The sequence below is a fragment of the Diabrotica undecimpunctata genome, chromosome 8, assembly GCF_040954645.1.
Source record: "Diabrotica undecimpunctata isolate CICGRU chromosome 8, icDiaUnde3, whole genome shotgun sequence".
In the NCBI taxonomy this organism is placed as follows: domain Eukaryota; kingdom Metazoa; phylum Arthropoda; class Insecta; order Coleoptera; family Chrysomelidae; genus Diabrotica; species Diabrotica undecimpunctata.
In genome coordinates, this window is record NC_092810.1 from 127,148,042 (window position 1) to 127,170,206 (window position 22,165).

The following is a 22,165-nucleotide window of genomic DNA, read 5'->3' on the forward strand; positions in this document are numbered from 1 at the left end:
TAATCGCTAATGTCATGGTTAAGCTCAAACGTATTATAAATCCCCAAAGAACTCCAAAATTAGATTTTAGAAAATTTAGATTTAGAAAACTGAAAGAAGCTGATACAAAAAACAAACTCCAACGGAAAATATACGAAAGCTTTGATAAATTATATACTAACACCTACGAGATAAACCAACAATGGAAAACATTAAAAAACTGCCTCCTCGTTCAATGCAAAGAGTTATTAAAAGAACCGATAAGAAAGAAACATTTTTTTAAATCCTTTATAAAAGGTATATAATTAAAACATCCAATCGGGCTACATCACAAAACGTTTTCGGAATCTATATTCCATCATCAGTGTGTCTAAGTCGTCTGTCTCAGGACCAGCAACCTGTAGAGTCTTACGTTGCCATGTTATCAATTCCAATTGTAACTTTAACATCATAGCATATAAGATCCAATAATGTAACTTAAATTCAAATCAATAACATTTAACGGGTTTTTACCCAAATATTTAGTGGCTCAAAACATACGTACACGTAAACATAAAAACGTTTTGTGATGTAGCCCGATTGGGTGTTTTAATTAAACACCTTTTATAAAGGATTTAAAAAAAAATTGTGATACGTGGTATACAGCCAGCTACAGGAACTTAGTTTCCTTGTGGACGATAAGAAAGAGATACAACTGGATGACCGACGAAATACTCGGCAGGATGGACCAAAGAAGACAAGCCAAGAACAAAGGCAGTCATAATTACAAAATCATTAAAAATGAGATTAGAAAAATGATAAGAGAGGCAAAACAAACTTACTATGAGGAAAAATATAAAGAGATAGAAGATCTTCAGAACCAATACGACCTATTCAACCTACATAAAAAGGTTAAAGAAATGGCGGGGCTGCAAAAAAGAAACCACAACACAACTCTTTTAGATAAAAATGGAAATACTATTATAACGATTGACGAAAAGCTAAAACGATGGAAAGGATATATGGAAGAGCTCTTCGACGACGAAAGAGGAAATCTAGAAGACATATCTTTCGAGGACAGAAAAACAAGTATAGAAATAACAAAGGAAGAAATATTGTATCCACTAAAGAACACCAGAAACGGAAGAAGCCCAGAGCCACGAAAACTGCCTATTGATATCTTTAAAATAATAGAAAATGAGTACATGGATGTCCTCTTAAAGCTCTTTAAATTTATTAGTCGGGTGACATACCCAATAAATGGTTGATATCAACATTTATTTGTCTCACAAAAAAGAAAAATGCTAGAGAATGCACCGACCACTGCACCATAAGCCTGATGTCTCACACACTTAAAATGTTTTTAAAGGTCATCCATAAACACATTTACCAAATATTTGATATGGATATTAAAGAAACCCAATTTGAATTCCGTAGAGGCGTAGGTACCCGTGAAGCTCTCTTTGCAATCAACGTACTAATCCAGAGATGCTTGGATGTGAACCAAGATATGTACGTCCGTTTCATAGATTACAACAAGGTTTTCGATAAAGTCCACCACAAAGAGCTAATGGACGTCCTCAAAGCAAAACAATTACAATACAATGACCTTCGAATTATACTACTAGTACTACTTGTCGGTTTATAACGTTTTCCACCGTTTTCCGACTTCCAATCGCCACTTAGTCCGGTTGTTCCATAGGTCTTCTTCTATGGCGCTCTCTATCAGTTCTTTATTTATTCCTTCGCTCCAACATTCTATCCATTCTTTGTATGTGTCCGAACCAGATAAGTTGTTTTGTTGTTAGATCATCTGTGATTGTTCGTTTGATTCCCATTATTTCTTGAATGCCTTCGTTATAATATTTTCTCTTCTAGATCTTCCTGCGGCTCTTCTCCAAAAATCCATTTCCGTCGTTTCAGCGTTGCTAGTGTTCTTTCTTTCAGTGGCCATACCTCACAGCTGTACAAAGTAATACTTTTCATTATAGTCTCATATATCCTCTTTTTATTTTTTTTTGCTGATGGATTGGTCCCATAAAATGTTGTTTAACATTGTGATGGCTTTTTTCCTGACGTATTTCTCTCTCTTATGGCTTTGTTTAATGTTCCATCCTGTAAAATAGTGATACCTAGATATTTGTAGTCACAGTAGTGCTTTATCGTGGTGTGATTGTCTAATTTGAGATCTTTTTGTTCTACTCCAATCTAGATCCCATATACCATACTCTTCAATTCATTTTCGTGCCATATAGTTTAAATCGTCACAATCTTGAGCCATTATTACTTGATCGTCTGTAAAGTTGAGCGTATATACCATAGTGTTGGTGAGCGGTATCCCCATTGTCCTGCATTTTTGTTTCCATCTTTTTAAAGCACTTTCGAGGTATATTTTAAATAAAGTGGGGGATAGACAACATTCTTGCTTTAATAATTTTAATGTTATAAATTCTGTTGTTATTTGTGTCCCTGCCTTGTGACCCTTTTTGTTATTGGTTGGTTTTATAGCACCTTGACAGTTTTTATTAATTCTATTATAATTCGAATTAATACACATACGCATTAATGAACACACATCAGAAGAGTTCAAAATTAAAAGAGGAGTGCGACATGGGTGTGTATTGTCACCACTACTATTAAATGCATACTCTGAAGAAATTATGAAAAGAGCTCTTGAGGGAGAAACCGCAGGAATAAGGGTCAATGGAAGAATAATTAACAACATTAAATATGCGGACGATACTATCATAATAGCAGACAACCTCCAAGACCTCCAAAAGCTAATGAACAAGATAGTTGAGTATCGAGAAGAATATGGATTATCAATAAACATCAAGAAAACTAAATTTATGAGGATATCAAAACCCAAAATCTTTAGAACTTGAATCTACATCTGCTCTAAATCAAAGCAGTGGCTATACCGCTCTGAGGAGATCTAAAGAGGTCGAAATACGTATAAGCGGCTTGCCCTGTATCAAAACAAAGATCTAATACCATCATTATGTAGAAATTATATAGCTGAGCATCTCACATCTCTAAAAAGACCAGTTCCTCAGGCACTTTACTTCCAATACTTTCAAAAAATAACGAGAAGATCGATGGAACAAATATTTCTGGCCTACCGACTCAATCGAGTTTTTTTTTTCTGAATGTACTTCCTTATCTTCGTACACTTTTAGATTCTCCATGCCGTTCCAATTCACCGTCTGTTTAGAACACTTAGAAATCTTCGGTTTTCGAAGTTTTTGTTTTTGTAGATATATTTGCCAACAATTTTTTTCTGGACAAAGGATGGATTTCAATTGAACAAGCCTCGTAATTTAATCAGTAAATAAAATAATAACATTACCAGGAGCAATCGACTGCTCCTGGTATTTTTTTGGCATAAGCGTGAGCCAATCAGTCCGCCTCAACAATTTCATTAAAGGAAAGACAAAAAGAGCATTATTGCAACAAAAATGAAATAAACATTAAGAGCACAGCACGTCAGATACAGACGTGGTTACTCACTTGTTGTATAGACTAGTCTAGAGACTTCGGAGAACCTTTTTTTAATTCATCGCGAATAGTCTTTCTATAAACTTAGTTAAATGAATAGGTTGTTTATGATCTAAGAGAAGGTGGGATTTGAAAGAGTAGTAAACAAAATATTGCTACCAATTACCTTTTATTCATTCAGCCAAGTAAAAGGTAACATAGAAATATTAACTTCAAAATAGTCACTCAATAGAATTCACTAAACATTAATTTTACATTATTTTTATATGCAAATATATATAGAATTTTGCTATTTTTTCTTTATTATAACTTTTTTCTTTTATTTTCTTTTATTTTTTTTTGGTTAATATTTTTCGAGTGTTCCCTACTTTTACAAATAACTACGCATATCCTCTACAACAACTAAGCAACACTGAGTTTGAGACACAAAGTGTATCAGTGTCCTAAGTCTACTTCATAGTTACGTTACGTCATAGTTAGCTTCCGCAGAACTTACGGTTGATATGTGAGGGTTTGATGTCGCCTTGATGCAAAAGCCCTTGGTATACTATAGACAAATTTAAGGTCCATTGGGTATAGGCAAGAAGCTTATATATAGCAGATCCGTCAAACGTGTCTCGATGCCTTATATGATAATTATTGGAAGAAGTAAAATAACCTAATTGGCTGCAATACGACCGGTTTAGAACTTAGGACAGAAAAAATCTTAACATCGCCAGTTAATGTTAAGTTTACATTGATAACGTTTTTCTGTTTTAATTTTTCAATAAGACGAGTAAAAAGCCGTATTAAGGAATATGAGAAAAATATTCAAACACATAAAGAAATAATCTGCTAGCAACGAAAATTTTTGTTCAAATAAAAAAGAAAATATATTCTATTTTAAAAAGAAAGGAAATAATGTCGTTATGTATTTCTTGATTATTTGTTAAATATAAACATCCTTTTCATTTAAGCGATATTTTATAATATTACAAACCCATTGTTTCATAAAAAAATTTAATTCTATTCACGACCTAAGCATACACAATGTGTATATAAAACAAATTAAATAAATTAATTGGTCCACCAATACATATTAAATTTAAATTTATTTTATAAATAAAGTATTAAAAATCTCTGTTACTTTCATTACTTGGGCTCGCATCGTCTACACGGAAATAATGTTTTTTAGGGTTTATTAATCTACATAATCTTGTTAAATAAAAAATAATTAATCTTGTTGTATTTTTATTATTATGACCGCTACAGATAGCAACGACCCAGGTCTAGGTCAGTCTTATTTTGAAGCTTTTCCACGTTGCTGCAGAAAAGATAAGGATTGGCCTGATGATTAACATTATACATAAGACATATGAAGAAAAAGAAGTAAAAAAGAAAACTTCCGAGTTAGGTCCTCCCGAGTTGGAGGAGTAGGAACTAACTAGGTTAGGGCGAAAGGAGCCGAGCTTACTAAAGCAGAGATTATTCATGCAATTAGATCAATGAAAGCCAATCAATATTCTGGTCCAAACCAAATATCAAACAAATTATTAAAGCTCCTCCTCCTCCTTATTTCTTGAGCTCTTGTTAGGGCGTGGTGGCACTATAAGTATTATTGGCTTGCTGCCTCCATTGTCTGTGATTCTGTGCCTTATGGATGGCTTCATGTAGGAATTTTCCAATAGTTCCATGGTCTCCGCTCTTCTAGCTATGTGGCCAAAGTAAATTAGGTATGGTCGGTTTACATTTTTTAATAGCCTGTCATTTATATGAAGCTCTTCCAGAATTGACAGGTTGGTTTTCTCTGTTCTGTCCAGGACACGCGTAGAATCTATAGACTCACTTTTCGAAGGCTTCGATTTTTTTCCTATCGATTTTTTTGAGAGTCCATGTTTCAGCTGCGTATGTAGCAATGGGAAAAATAAGCACATTGACCAACCTGAGCTTAGTATTTCTTATTATTGTTTGGTCTTTCTTAATTTTAATCAGTTTAGCTGTTGTAGTTCGGGCCATTGCGATATGCAATTGTTGTATATGCGATAGATTATTATTTGTTCTGTCTACGATCATTATTTTTGTTTTCCGTTGTTGATCTGAAGTCCGAATTCGTCGCTTATCCGACTTAGCCGTTCAGTGACGGTAATCATTTCGATTTCATTTGCTGTTAGTATAAATGTATCATCTGCGTATCACAGGTTGCTGATTTATTTGCTTCCCATAGCGATTCCTCCATCTCATTTATCTAGTACTTTTCTCATTATATATTCAGAATAAATGTTGTACAATAATGGTAATAGTATGCAGCACTATCTAGTTCTTTTTTTTTGTTTTGAGCGCATATGAATATGTTCCGATTATATATGAGCAATATGAATAGGTTAACTAGGTGGTTAGATACTCCCATATTTTTCATTTTACTCCAGAGGGAATCCCATTTTACTGAATCCAAAGCCATTGTGTAATCTACGAAACAGAGTAGCATTGGTATGTTGTGTTGTCTTGCTTTTTCTTTTATCTGCTTGGTGTTCAGTATCGCTCCCGCGTTTCTTTTCTGGTACGAATTCGCATTCCTACTGGTTTTTTAGCCGTTCATTGATTATATGTTGCAGGACTTTGCTTGCATGAGTAATAAGGGCAATAGACCTGTATCCTTTTTGTGGATAGGGATAGTATCCTTTTTTATGTTGCACATATCCAGTATTATATCTACACTAATCTCGATTTTTTGTTTCTAAGTTGGTTAAGAGCCTTCTCTACTTCTGCTCGTAAGATTATTGGTTCTGCCTCTCTCATTGCATGTTTTTTGTGTTCTGAGACTGATGCATCTTTTGAAGCGTCTTTGTACAGTTCTCAGCAGTTCTTAGCAGTAATGTTTCCATGTCTTTGCAATGCTCTCTATGTCGGTTTTTACTTCTCCATTATAGTCTTGAATGGCTTGAAGTTGTGGCTTGGAACTCTCGGGCCAAATACTTAACTTTTTTTAAATAGTTTATGACTTTCTTGGTGGTTTGCATGTTGCTACAATTTTTGATACTTGACACATTAATTCTAAGGTTTCCCTTGACATTAAATGTTTATTCTTTTGGGTTTTATGCGGTGCGCACTCTTTTTCCGCTTAATAGATCCAGATTTTTATTCCATTCCACGATTTACTTATGTCTTCTAATATTTGTGGTTTTTCTTTGTCAGTTTTATCAGTTTTATTTGGAATTCTTCTGTATTATTTACCCTAGCTGTTTTGTGTGATGTATTTTTTTAGTTTTATGTAGTTTGAGCATGTATTTTATTTTTAGCAGCTTATGATCTGATCCACAGTATACTTCAGGCATAGTTTTTACATTTAATATTGAGATTTTCCATCTTTTCCACACGAGTATGTAGTCGATTTGATTTTCATGTTTTTAATTAGACTAGTCCACGTTGGGAAGCCATTTAAGTTAATCAATGACAAAAAACTGGATATTTTGGTTGGATTCTTTAATGGTGGTGGGAATAATGAATACAGTTTTAAGGTACAGTGGAGAATATAGCCTTAACATAAAAAAGAAGCTCATAAAAATTAGTTAGAGGCATGCAGATCAAAAAAGTAAAGAAATACACGCAACTGGGAACACTAATAACAAAAAATAATTATTAAACTGTCAAAATAAAAGACATAAAAAAACACGTGCCAGCTTTATAAAAACGAACAAGGTTCTTTATAGCAGGTATTTGACATTAGCTCTAAAAATAAGATTGACTAAATGTTACGTATACATTGTCTAATAATATAGAGTTGAAGCGTGTACGCTGAATCCAATGACGATAACAAACTTTCTTTCTTTTGATGTGGACGTAGAAAAGGATTCTGAAGAAACCGTGGGTGGATCTCGTTGAAAACATTTAAAGTATTTAGGAAGAATGAAGAAAAAAAGTTGAAACGTAAAATAATGATATCTTGCAGTTCGATTTCTTATAGGTGCATATAAAGTGTGAAGGAAAATACGTCTTGTGCCTCATAATTTAAGGCAAAATAAAAAATAGAAGATTATGTATAGGAAGAAAACAAATATCTTGGCTGAAAACCTAAGAGAATTGCTTCGAACGAGAATCAATTACTTTAAACTTCAGAGTGGCCAACTTAAAGAAGAACTAGATATGATTAAAAATAATGTATTAGACGACATCGTAAAAACCTGAAGAAATAAGACATAACCATCGTAATGGGAGATTTTTACTCCAAAATAGAAATAGGCGAAGTCAGTGAAAAGTTGCTTAGTATAGGTTGGGAATAAAAAAAAATGAACGAGATGAGGGTACAATTTTGCCATTAGAAAAACACTAATAATTGGATTAAGTTACCATTGAGAAGATTGTACACTTGGAAGTCACCCCAGTACAAATCGGGGGACATCGTTAAAAATCAGATTTTATAGCAAGACACAAACAATTTCGTAACACAATAATATCAGCCAAACGTATCCTGGACCTGATATAAATTCTGGTCATATGACACTTGTAACCCAATCCCGAGTATGACTAAAAACTCTAACAAAAAAACAGAATAACAAAAGATTAGATGTGGATCAAGTCAGAAATCCTGAGATAAAAGCCAAGCTTACAAAAAGCATTAATAATAATGTTGCCCTAACAATCGCTACCAACGATATCGAAAGAAACTGGATCAACTTAAGGGACACTATATGCAACGGTGCGAAAGAAGTAATTGGTTACTCCTAACGGAAGAAGAAGAACGAGTGGATCACATGGAATATTACACTTTACGGAAGGGGAGAAAATAAGAATACTTTCGAACGATATAAAGGATTAGACAGAACTGTCAGCAGAAAGATAAAAGAAACCAAAGCAGTAGCGGATCTAGACATTTGCCTTGGGAGGGGAACTTCCAACTTAGAGAGCAGGAACTTCCAAAGACATAAAAAAGATAAACCCGAACTACATAAAAGGCATAAATATAGGTTTTCTTTAATTTTGGACCTTCTTGGAGAGTGGGGGCAGCGGGGATTTCCCTCTTCCCCGTGTATCCGCCCCAAGGCTAAAGAGAAATGGTTACGAGAAAAATATCAAGAGCTAAGAACTAAGACTAATTTAAAACATTTACATAAAAAATTTGTTTCCAGATTATTGTCATGTAACGAACCCTCTTGACTTGAATGGACCAAAGATATTAAAAAGTAAGATGGTAAAAGTTAGAGATCAAATTAAAAATGGGAAACCAACAGGATGCGAGGAAATACCAGTTGAATTTTTAAAATTTCTCAACGAGAACAACCTGAATGTAAGGTTTGACTTATTCGATATACAAGTTATACGATAGCGGTACAATTTCATCGAACTCTTTGAAGTTTACTTCTGTGACCCTTCACAAGAAATCAAATTATAAGACATACAGTGAATATCGCCTTATAGGTTTAATGAGCCTCAATTTAAAGTGTTCTTGCGTATCCATTCCAGAATACGAACATAATTAGAACAAAGTATAAGTAAAACACAAATATGTAAAAGTAAAATATGTTTACGACTGCTTTATCGACTACAAGAAAGCATTCGACACTATCAAACATGACAAGCTCATAGAATTATTACATATTTCAGGACTTGACACTAAGGACATCCAAATTATTAAAAATCTGTCAAAACATAACCAGTTCTAAAGGGTATAGACGGGGCTGCATTGTTTCGCCACGGCTTTTCAACCTGTACGTGGAACAAATATTTCTAGAGATATGCAGACAACACTGTTACACTGGCCGATAACATAAAATGTTTACAGATGATGCTCAATAGAGTAAATACTATAGGCTACCAATTTGGACTGAAGATCAACAGAAAGAAAACTAAATTTATGGTGATTAGTAGAAAGAACATTCAAAATATCGACCTGCATTTAAAAACCGAACGTATTAAAAAAGTACACCGACTCAAATATATGGGATACACAGTAAATGATAAGTGTGACCTCTTAAGCAACCGCCACCTAAGAGTATGTAATCTCTACGATACTTTGCAGAGTGGAAGAGTGAATGTTAACAGCAGCAACAATAAAAAAGTTAGAGGCTTTAGAAATGTGACTCATACTGAGAATACCTTGGATATACAGAGTGACCAATGCGGAGGTATTAAGACGAATAGGTAAATAGATGGTATTGTTAACAACTGTTAACAATAGGAAAGCGTCATGTCTGAGCTGCGTGTTCGTAATGATAAGTACAGTCTGCTACAGCTTATAGTAGAAGGTAAGATTGAAAGTAGTAGAGGTTTGGACAAAAAGAAAAAATCTTGACTGAGAAACTTAAGGAAGTGGTTCCGAATACCAGAAGCTGCAAACAACCGACAAAAATTAGAGAAACATATCGTTTGATGCACGCCAACCTTCTGTAGAAGACGTATGGTAGAACATTAGCCATTCTCCTGCTATGTCAGGATCTCATCGTTGGGATGCGGAGAGTCAGAATATGCGTATAAGTTGTTTCTTGCATGTTTATTGATGACTCATTATTTGACAACTTATAGTTAATGATTTATATAGTACTTAATTGAAGATGTAACGCGATTTACTTCGATCCGCATGGTGGTATAATTAACTACGCGTAACTAAGATTACATCTGATTAATTATAACGTACCGACAGACTAAACTACATTACGATTATTAAGTGACCCGATTCCTTTCTATTTACCTTTTTATAACATCAAGATTCTATCATCAACTCGTTACTAGGTCAAGTATGTTGATAAAACTGCTGAATCTACAAGGTTAACTGAAAGTGTAGCGAAAATAATATGAAACAAGACCAGCATGTTGTCCAATACGCGTGCTCTAGTTTTATATTAAAAAACAATTACACATTGCAATAGAATATTTATGATACTTCTAATATTTTTGGATTACTATATTTATCTCAGTATTTTTAAGATGCGTCTTTTATGCTACTTTGTGCAGTGGATCCAATCCACAGAAAACTACACATTGGAGTAATTTCGCTTCAATTAAAAATATTGCTCTCTTAGCGGGAATGTCTGTGATCTCAGTTCCTTTTAATTGCAATAAAGTACTATTTGTGGTTTAACTCGCTTTTTAACTTTTCAGCAAATGAGAGAGGGAGAGAGAGGGAGAGAGAGAGAGAGGGGGGGACAGAGAGAGACAGAGAGAGGCATAGACAAAGACTGGGAAAGAGAGAGAGAGAGATAGAGAGAGGGACAGAGAGACAGAGAGAGGCATTGATAAAGACTGAGAAAGAGACAGATAAAGAGACAGGGACAGAAAAAGTGACAGAGGAAGAGACAGAGACAGAGACAGAGAGAGAGAAGGAGAGAAAGAGAGAGAGAGAGAGCGAGAGAAAAAGAGAGAGAAAATAGTCATTAGAAAAGAACTATCATGCGGTTATAGTCATAAACAAAGGATTGGAAAATACTTTGATCCTGCGCCATACATGCTTTTCTTCAAGACAAACATCACATACAGGAATAAACAGTTTTTTAATGTTATTTATTTGTATAGCTCTGTATTTATATACAGTTCCTAATTATATGGTTTTATGTATTATTTCTATAAATCATTGTTAATCCTTTTCGTTAAGGTACTGCCCAGTTGTTATATCCTCACGATTAAGAAAGGAAAATATTGGAAGAGGAAAATCGGAACTTGTGGTTACGCTTACGAAAAAATATATAAAAAGTATCCTTAGTATCCAAAGATTTTCTTATATGTTCTTTATTAAATTAGATACTATCATGTTGCTTGCTACTAAGCTATTTTTGCTTTGATGCTCGGTATGAGGTACTTACCACTTAATACTTCGTTTCTTTAAATGTTTGGCTATGATATTCCCATTAGGCTTTGTTCGCACTTCAACTTCAGGTTTATTAGTAATGGCATCTTCAGTATTCTCATATTCGTTGTTGATTTCCAGGGTATTGTCAGATTTAAAGGATATTCCCTCCTCGCTATAATCGTCGGTACACGGTAGGAACTCTTCGTCAAAACCAGTCTTATCATTTCCCGCCAAATATTCCTCCACAGCCTCCTCTTGCGTTGAAATGTCAAAACTAGTAACAGTACCATCATCCAACTTATTGGTCGTTATTGTTTCCTGGTTGTCCTCGCAAGATATTTTCGCGTTGTCGCTTTCAACCTCGACACAGTTACTATTAATAAGTTCACAATTGTTCTTAAATAAATCCGCCATTTTCATTGTTATTTTTGCGTAATTAAAAAAAAGATTTTCCGGTCGAGCATTATAAACCTATCTATCACATTGTTTTAACTGGCACTGTCACTTTTTCTGAGATGAAAATCGTCTTTCCCAGTTGATGTTTTTGTTTCTCGAACGCCGAAATTTTGTACGTCTGAATATTCACGGAATGAAAATGTTTATCGATTAGATTGAGCTATTTACATTTTCAGAGTTGCGGTGTAATATTTTCCTAGATAACTTCTTAAAGGCACTTACAGCGCCATCTATCAGCTAAGACCTCAATTTGTAACGATATACGATAGATTGCTGTATTCGTGAATTTAGTCAATTAAGTAAATGTAGATGACTCTTATCCCTATTTCTATATCGATATTGTTTATATAGGGGAATAATGAACTATTTAGTATCTTATTTTTAATACAAAAGATATATATCCATCTACTAATATCCACAAAAATAGGTAGTAAAGAAATATTAGTCAGTTCTGCGTTTTTTTACTAAATCTCCATATTTGGGTTACTGGGTAACAATTTTCTAGATTTTTGGGTAGATCACTGGCTTCTCTGAAGTCAAAGATATCATCAAAGCAAATTTGACGTTTATTTTTGTCTTTATATTTGTCTCTTTGTTTATATTTTCCCGTACATATTTAAAAATCTTCATCGCTTAACGCATATGCGTCTATATTCTTTGCCTTAACATTGGTAAATTAGTTTCATATTAAGTACATGTACGTACAGAAACGTTCTTTAAATCGACGCACCTTCTTTTCTTCTTATTCCCCTTCTTCTTCATCTTCTTCTTATCGTGCCCTAAGCTGTGCACTGTTTTTTTCCCCATTGTACTGACATCAGATTTGACATAACACTTGCTTGTCTATGAAATAAGAGTGCAGTTTGCGACCTAAGCCTCTTCTACCTTCCATTTTGCCTATTAAGATGACATTAAACACACTATACTTAGGAGTAGTACTAAATGATAAGTGGGATCCAGATATAGAAATAAAAACACGAATAGAATAGGCTAGGAACATATACAATAAATGGAAGCAAATTATCTATAACCGAAAACTAAGCTTAGACGCCCGAATTAAATGTTACGTTTTAGTCAGTCCTTCTACATAGAGCTGAAGCCTTGACATTGTTATGTATTTAATAAAACTAGGGACCGATTGTGACTACTTTATTGAAACATATTAGTTTTATATACAGAAAACGACATTGTTTTTTTGTCCATAGGAATTAAGATTTATTGCAATCCCCTCTCTAGAGTATATTTATTATTATTATAATTTTTTAGCCTTAATAGCAATACAAATAAATAATTAAGTAAATAAGTAATATGCTTTATTGTCACTGAAAATTGTACAAATTTTATGGACAAAGCTTATAACAATAAGACAAGAAAGAAGAAAAAAAATCAGAATAAGAATCGTTTGTTCTTTTAAATAAAAAAAAAAACAATAAAATTCTTTCAAACTTAAAACTACTTAATTAAGAACCTACAAACTTCGTAAAATGTACCTAACAAAAAATAAACATTAGGAAAGCAGATTAATGAATTAAGGGCTCAAATATTCCACCTCCTTGTGCTAAACAGTATCGAAATCTGTCATACAGATTTCTCCTCATATTTTAGGGTAGGGCTGGTGTAATGCTTGCAGAGAAATGAAGTATTTTTGGTCTTAATTCGACTAGGTTTGTGGCCCTTTCAAACTGATGCCTATAAATGTTTTCTTTGAGAAAACCTCAAAAAAAGAAAACATTAGGCGATAAGTTACAGGATCTAGCGGGCCATTTAATTGTACCACGTATACTTATCAGTCGATCAGGAAACGTTTGATTGAGGAAGTCAATAGTTGCTCTAGAGTTGTGAGCCGAACACCCATCCTGTCATTAACGGGAAGGCGTCGAACTGCCGGAATGATTTCATTGTGTAAAAGTTGTAAATATTTGGGACCGTTTAGGTTTCCATTGATAATAAATGGACCAACAATATGGTCGCTTAACATTCCAGTCCAAGCATTTAACTTTTGCAGATGCTGCGTTAGCACTGCAACACTGAAGTGCTTATTTTTCCGAGAATAATACCTTGCAACGAATGGATTGTGTTTTTTATGTAATGAAAATGAAGATTCGTCAGAAAAGAAATTTTTTTTAAAAGTGTACATTTTTATTCTGTTTATCTAACATAAATTCACAAAAATCCATCCGCCTAAAGTTATCTCCCGGAAACAGTTCTTGTGTCAGTTGTATCTTAAAACAGTGATACCCATTCCTTTTGAGAACTCGTCGGACAGTTCGAGCATTCACGTTAACTTCCCTAGCAATTTGTACACTAATGTAGTGTTCACTAGCTTCCACAAAAGCACAAATATCAATATCCCGGTTTTGACGCTCCTCATCGACAGGTGTAACACGTGGTTCTTGACCTTCATGACACTTTTTACAACTGTTTGCACATCCCGAAGTTTGAAAACGTTTAATGGTATTTTTAACTGTTGGTAACACTTGGTGAGGGTCTATTTTCGAAGGCAACAATAAATAAATCAATTACTTCGCGTATCGAATGACCCTGAAAGTACCATGTTACAAGTTGCACTTTTTCTTGGACGGTATACAGCGTAATAGACATTTTATTATTTATTTGTTTATTCTTCCAGAACTTCGTTTGAAATTTTTAATGTCAATGTGATAATTACGACAATTCGTACTTAGTGTGAAATGAATATAGAGGTGGAAGCGTGTAACATGTCACAGCGATTGCCATTGTGTTGTATGGTCAATAAAACAATATCATGATCTGTATATCAACACAGAGGGGGGTGTGTCTTGAAGAAGAATGAGTGGTTTTAGTTGGTAGGTAGGGCAACAGAAAGACATCCGTTTGCAGGACCTCCTCTAGCCAGGGGGAAATGGGCAATGGTATGGTGTTTAGAACATTTCCACCCACATCCAAAAAAAGTTTTATAGATATCTATTATCTATACAAAACACAAGATGGACTGTGTAAATATGACATCATTGCTGACATGACAGTATTCTCTTACTGTATGGCATTTTTTTGACATCTCCCAAATTATGCATTTTAGGTTATTGGGGTATTTTCCGAAATGTCGTAAATTAAATAAATAAATATTCAACATTTTTCTCCTTCTTTTAACGATTCAGTCTGGTAGGTGCTTTAATCAATCTACCAGATCCCCTAGTTCGTAGGAATGATTGAATAGAAGGAAATTTTTAGTTTTAATAGAAATAGCAGTATGCTGAGTTGTTTCTAAAATTGGTGACTGAATAAAATTATTTGGTGCTACTTCAACTTCCATGACATTCATCAACCAGCCTTCATTTATCACATCCACTGCTGGACATAGGCCTTTGTGCTCTTTGTGGTCAATTTTTGGTGATACGCATGATGTTGTCAGCCCACCGTGTAGGTGGTCTTCCTCTACTATGTTTGTCTGCTCTTGGTCTCCAATTTATGATTTGAGTTCTCCATTGTGAGTCGTTCATACTCGCTACATGTACTGCTACATCTCCTATTGGTAAAGTCTTATAAACACTACTTCTTAAATCATCTGAATGAACAAACTTAATATTGTCCTCTATTTGAACAAGATAGGTATGTACTAAAAGTTAAGACTTTTTAGTGACACCCTTTTGCCAAAGCTTAGTGCGCTTATTTTATACAAAAACATTTTGGTTTATCTTACCTAAAGATCGACTAGTTGTTTTTGACAAAAATATTTTGACTTGACGGTTTTAACAAATCAAATCGTGTTTTAGGTCTATTTTTAAAAACAGCTTGGGTAGGTGAGATTCCTGTTACAGTCGAAGGGATATTTCTGTGACTAGAAAGATAATTATGTAACTTATTTAAAACTAATTTTTATGACATAATATCTTTTCCCCTTTTCGAAAACAAGGCTTTTTCTAAAGCTTTTTTAATTGTTTGAACGCCCCTTTCGGCCAAACCATGACTTAGCGGGTGATATCTTGGTGATACAACAGGTTTAATCCCATTTGCCTGCCAATGTGACAAAAACTCTGTAGAATTATATGGAGGACTGCTATCAGAAACTACTTCTGCTGGAAGACCAAAATTAGCAAACATTTTCATTATTTTGATTTTTAGATATTCAAACTTTTGATCCAAAAGCAACAAAAAATTAAATCCAAATTTTTTAAATAAATCAATATAGAATCTAAAAAAATATTTGATGATGATGGTCATGATGACAACATGCTATCATCATTAGTAAAATTTTGATTTTGTTGACATATTATGTCACAAGATGCTACAAATATTTCTATAAGTACTCTCATTCATATTAGACCACCAACAGTAGGGTCGCATTAGCATTTTACTACGTAGGTATTATTCCATTATGCTGTTCGCGAAATAACTTTAAAACTTCATTTTGCAAGACTTTTGGTATAACTATTTTATTCTCTAGTAAAGACAACTCATTTCTTTTTTTAAAATAGGGGTTTAAACTGGAATCTAAGACATAAGTAAGCGATATATATATATATATATATATATATATATATATATATATATATATATATATATAGGGTATAGTAAAAAACCATGATGTGTCAGGTCAGAAGTGCACCAGATCATACTTTATATTTACTGGAATTATATGCAAAAAGTTTATTATTTTAAAAATTTAATGTCTGACTGTAGATGATAATTGATTGGATCTATCGTCGCATGCCAAATAACCAAATAAATATCCACAGAACAGGGGTGAATAAGTTATAACCAAATAAACACCCGCCGATTAACAAGAGCTTGACATACGGACAACCTATGTCCTCAACTATATATTTGTTTATTGAGCATGACACACACATAAACACACACACAAACAAAAAATACACATACACACATGTTCACACCTATACCATGCTCAATTAACAAATCATCGGATAGCTAGCTGCACCACAACTATCTCATCATATGTTGAGATTTGTGCTGCAACTACTGTGCCTCCCAATCCCGAGGTATAACATTTATCATACCCAGATGATGCATGATACATAGGGACCTAAGTGTTGCCTAAAAATTAGCTTTAGAACAATATAAAATCTTACATTCTCTAGGTATTCGATAGGTTTTTTATATTCAATTGCACCAGAAAAGTGTTGATTAACTTTATGAACACAATAATTAAAAACGACGAAAAAATCCAAACGGTGTTTGCTGTTTATCACTTATTAAAATATTTACCCTGAGAACACACAAGTCATAGCAGCGATTACTATCATCCAATTTTGTCTACTCTTATCGTAATTTATTAAACAAACAAAAACCAACGTTATTACAACTTTCTTTTTTATTATTATTACTGGCTATAAAAAATGGAAAATATTATATATATATATATATATATATATATATATATATATATATATACATATATATATATATATATATATATATATATATATATATATATATATATATATATATATATATATATATATATATATATATATATATATATGTCAAAATTACCATCTGGCGAGGACAAGAATTGTTTCATTATCCGAATCAATTATTTTTCGTTTTAACCTTTTTACTTCGACAGCATTTTTATCTGAAACAATATTTTCTAAAATATACTTTTCATCCAATAACGTATAGACTTCCCTAATAATTCCCTTCTTTTGAATAAAAAATGATGGAATATACGCTACAAGTTTATTATCCTTAATAAGCTCATGTTCAATTAGAGAATTTGCGCAAGTATAAGTTTTAAAAATTACTTTTACCTTATTTCTGCCAACAGGTTTAATGTCTAGTACATCGCTATTAAAATATTGGTTTTTAAATAAATAATGAACGAGACGTACTGGTGGCAAGCGGGACAAGTTTTTGTCTGTAGATTCTACGAAGACATAGTAATACGAATCATTTATTTTATACCTGTTATTTAAATTAATGTACCTTTTGTCTTCGGTATCTATTAATAATGTATTATTCTGGGGTGGCTCAACACCACCCCCCGATTCACTCATAATAATAATTAATTAATTATTATTAGTAAGTAGTAAGTAGTATCTAATTAACCTATTGTAGTAGTCTCTTTCTATCTTGTCTATCAAATAATAGTTATCTCTTCTTCTTCTTCTTAACGTGCCCTATCAAGTCCCCTTGACGTTGGCGATTAACATGGCGAAACTGTCTCTGTCTTGAGCTATTCTAAAGAGTTGCTCAGCTTTCCTCATTCCTGTCCACTCCCTGATATTCTTCAACCAAGAGGCCTGCTTTCTACTAAGTCCTCTGCGTCCTTCGATTTTACCCATCATAATAAGTTGAAGAATAATATATCGGCCTCCCCTTACTACGTGTCCAAAATAGGCGATCTTTCTATATTTGATGTTATCAAGCAGCTCGCGAGTAGTATTTGCTCTCTCAAGGACTGCCACATTTGTCAGCATAGCCGTCCATGGAATTTTTAGTACCACATTTCAAAGGCCTCCAGACGATTAATGGTGGATATTTTTAATGTACATGCTTCGACACCGTATAAGAGGACTGACCAAATGTAGCATTTAACCATGCGCTTTCGAAGTTGAAGTTGCAAGTTATCATTACAGAAAAATGACTTCATTTTTAAAAATGTCGTGCGGGCTATCTCGATTCTACGTTTTATCTCTTGATCTGGATCTAGTTGTTCAGTCATATGGCAACCAAGATAATTAAAACTGGACACTCTTTGAATTATATGACCATCAACATATAATCGTGCATCTTCATGCACGATTGCTCGTGCTAAACGGCTAAACACCATGTGTTTTGTTTTTCAACAGTTTATGTTTGGGCCAAACTCTCTTCCCACTTTATCAATGGCATTTAAAAGGTATTGTAATCCATTAATGTCATCACTTAAAATAGCTGTATCGTCTGCATATCTGATTGTATTTATCAGAATTCCATTAACTTTCACGCCCCATTCCAAATCATGCAGCGCTTCTTTAAATATTCTATCTGAATATAAATTAAATAACAGTGGGGATAGTATACAACCCTGTCTGACACCTCTTTGTATTTTACATATTTCTGTTGATTTTCCGTTTATGCGAGCTGTCGCTGTTTGACGCCAGTATAACTTTTCTATGAATCGTATGTCTTGACTATCAACTCCTTTATCTTTTAATATTGTAATTAATTTGTGATGCTGTACTCGATCAAAGGCCTTTTCATAGTCAATAAATACAGCAAAGAATTTAGTGCAAAGAGGGCGTCCCGAGTTCCCAGTCCATTTCTGAACCCAAATTGTGTTTGGCCAATAGTTATCTCACTGTCGTTTATTTTACGTTATCAATTGTTGGACTTTTTTGTTGTTTCATATAATATCTCCACTCGGATACTGATAGAAGTAATTGTGCGTTTTACAATTACTTCTATAGTAAAATTCATTAACCGATGCAGGGAGATGTAAACATTACCACGTGTAGGCCTGCAACAGTGCCGCATTTGGGATTATCTTTTTGTTTAGTCAGAATAATATATTATCTTATAAAATACGAAATTTATATTTTAATTTTGCAAAAGTGCTCGACAAAGAACCTGATTGTTTTAGTTGATATCCGATAATAGAAACCATTTATATAGGGCGAAAAACCCAGGAATTTATTTTTTTTTGCCAACAATTTTATGTAAAGAGTTTTTACAAAAAATATAAGTTTTATTTTTAATTTTTACTATACTTAGTTGTTTGTACAATTCTAAAAAGTTTCATAATAATAATAACAAAAAAAAATACTCATTACTCAATAATGCTGAAATAATATATATATATATATATATATATATATATATATATATATATATATATATATATATATATATATACAGATTGAACGAATTTAAAACGGAACATACGAAATCAATGTATTTCGGCTCAACTCCGCTCTAGGTGGTTGGCCAACAAAAGGTTGTCAAATAATTATATTATAAAAATCCAATACTTCGGCGGGCTGCTGGATTCTGAATTCATTCAAGAACAAATCAAAACTCCACCCAAATAGGTTGCCTAGAATCACTGAAAAAATAGACTACACAAGCAGTTATTATGCTGTCAAACCACTTATCGCTTCCTTATAGTCCAAGAGATAGAGCCGAAATTTTGAACTGATCAGTCATATGACATTTCTCTATTGGAATATATTCATTGTAACTGGGTTAAGACTTTGCCTTACAGGCGGACCCCCTCGTGGTACAGGGGGTGGCTATACAGGGATGAAGTTGTCATTTTTTTCGGAAAAATTAACGATCTATAATATGGCTGAAAATTTGCCCAGAGTAAGATCTTGGTATAACTAGACGAAATCCCAAAGGGCGGACGCGAGAGTGGATACATAAGGGGTGGCGGACAGGGGTGAAATTGCAATTTTTTGGGGAAAAATTAACGAAAAGTAATATGTCCGCCATTTTCATGGCTCATTATTTAGCCCCTAAAAACTCTAAATCCAAAAGGGCGGACAGCTGGGTTGGTACATAGAGCCATAAAACGGGGTCAAATGTACTACTTGCCTGCGCATTTTAGGTCTCGGTAACAATTTTCAAACTGATTTTATTATGATATTTTTATACCGATTGATTTGAAAATTTGTATGCTCACTTCTGTTACTATTCTGAGAAGCGTCAAGTAGAGTTTTCCTCAAAATTTTCCAAAAAAATTTCCGTAAATGAAAATTTTCGTAATTTTTAAAGGCAAAATCTAATTTGTAGAATCCTTTCGATTTTCTGTAAGTTATACCATGATTTTTTTCCAAAAATTTTCAAACGATTTTTCCGATAAGAAAAAAAAATTTAGAAAAACTTTTCTAAAACATTTGATAAAACTCTACGTCATCGTCTGAATCTTTTATAGAATATTTTGTAGTTTTAAAATGATATTATGATAATGTTTTTTTTTTCAAACTAAAGTCATATTTACTTTACAAATCACATTTTTTTCTTAAATATAAATATTTTACGAATTAATTTTTAATTGAATACATGTTTGATATTTGATATTTTATTAAATTAAAGTAATTTTATAATGTTAACTATTAAATATTTTTTGTATAACAAATAGTAATTTTACTTATTTTTTATTACAATAAAAAGGTTTTTAAATTTATATTGCATAAATAATGGTTGTTCAGATATAAGAAAAATTTGATTTATTATTACATTAATAATCAAATACAAAATATATTATTTCTATTTATCAATAGGTAAAATTCAATTTGTAGAATTCCTTTAACATTTTACAAATAATTATTAATAAAAATCAATTTAATGGTGGAATTATCAATTTTTTAAGTTTTGAAATTTACTTTGTAGATATTTTCAATATTTTTTTTAACTTTTAAATTGATTGATTTTTTTTTTCATTAGTTAATTATTATTTTACAAATTCTGTTTGGACATTAATTTTGCATCATTATTATTTTAAAATATTAAAATAATAATCATGCGCGTTCCATTTAGACCAGTAATTCTAGACGCATGCGCTAAATGAAATAAGTATCAAGATGCTTTTATCCAACTTGGTGAAACTGACTTCGATTGTAATGAAGTTTTTGAAACCTTAGAAACTTTCATATCACTCACATTCACTTATATGAAACAGGACTGACGAGAACAATTCCAAAAAGAAAAGTAAACGATGTCAGATTTTCACTATTTAACCGGCAGTATAAGTTGCATGATGTAAACGAGCCTTTTAAAAAAAAACTAAAAAATTTCGATGCTTCAAGCTTACCACCATGTCAAGATGAATTACACCAACATCTACTGCGAGCCCATTATATTTCAAATATTTGGACAAATGCTCATAAAAAAGTACCAACAGAATTGATTGTTGAAGAACATGGTTGGGAGTTTTAAGATGAAACATATAAATTCAAATGGTTTAGTGGACCTCAGATGCCAGAATCAGTTCGAGAAGTAGTGATTGAAAATGAAGGAGATAATGAATGTGATATTATTGAAAGTGAAAGTGACGAAGATGATGAATGTGATGACATCAATGAGAGTGAGAAAAATGACAAAATTTTTAAAGTTTTTCTAAATTTTTTTTTCTTATCGGAAAAATCGTTTGAAAATTTTTGGAAAAAATCATGGTATAACTGACAGAAAATCGAAAGGATTCTACAAATTAGATTTTACCTCAAAAAATTACAAAAATTTTCATTTACGGAAATTTTTTTGGAAAATTTTGAGGAAAACTCTACTTGACGCTTTTCAGAATAGTAACAGAAGTGAGCATACAAATTTTCAAATCAATCGGTATAAAAATATCATAATAAAATCAGTTTGAAAATTGTTACCGAGACCTAAAATGCGCAGGCAAGTGGTACATTTGACCCCGTTTTATGGCTCTCTGTACCAACCCAGCTGTCCGCTCTTTTGGATTTAGAGTTTTTAGGGGCTAAATAATGAACCATGAAAATGGCGGACATATTACTTATCGTTAATTTTTCCCCAAAAAATTGCAATTTCACCCCTGTCCGCCACCCCTTA

The 22,165-nt window shown here is 32.9% G+C and overlaps 1 protein-coding gene across 1 annotated transcript in view; it reads right to left on the reverse strand.

Moving 5' to 3' along the window:
- Positions 1 to 11,813, reverse strand: part of LOC140447983 (uncharacterized) — a 157,946-nt gene extending 146,133 nt beyond the window's left edge. Inside the window, exon 1 of the mRNA XM_072540983.1 lies at positions 11,226 to 11,813. Coding sequence (XP_072397084.1) covers positions 11,226 to 11,632 — 407 coding nt within the window. The 5' untranslated portion in view covers positions 11,633 to 11,813. The remainder of the gene's footprint in view (positions 1 to 11,225) is intronic.
- Between the last annotated feature and the right edge of the window lie 10,352 nt (positions 11,814 to 22,165).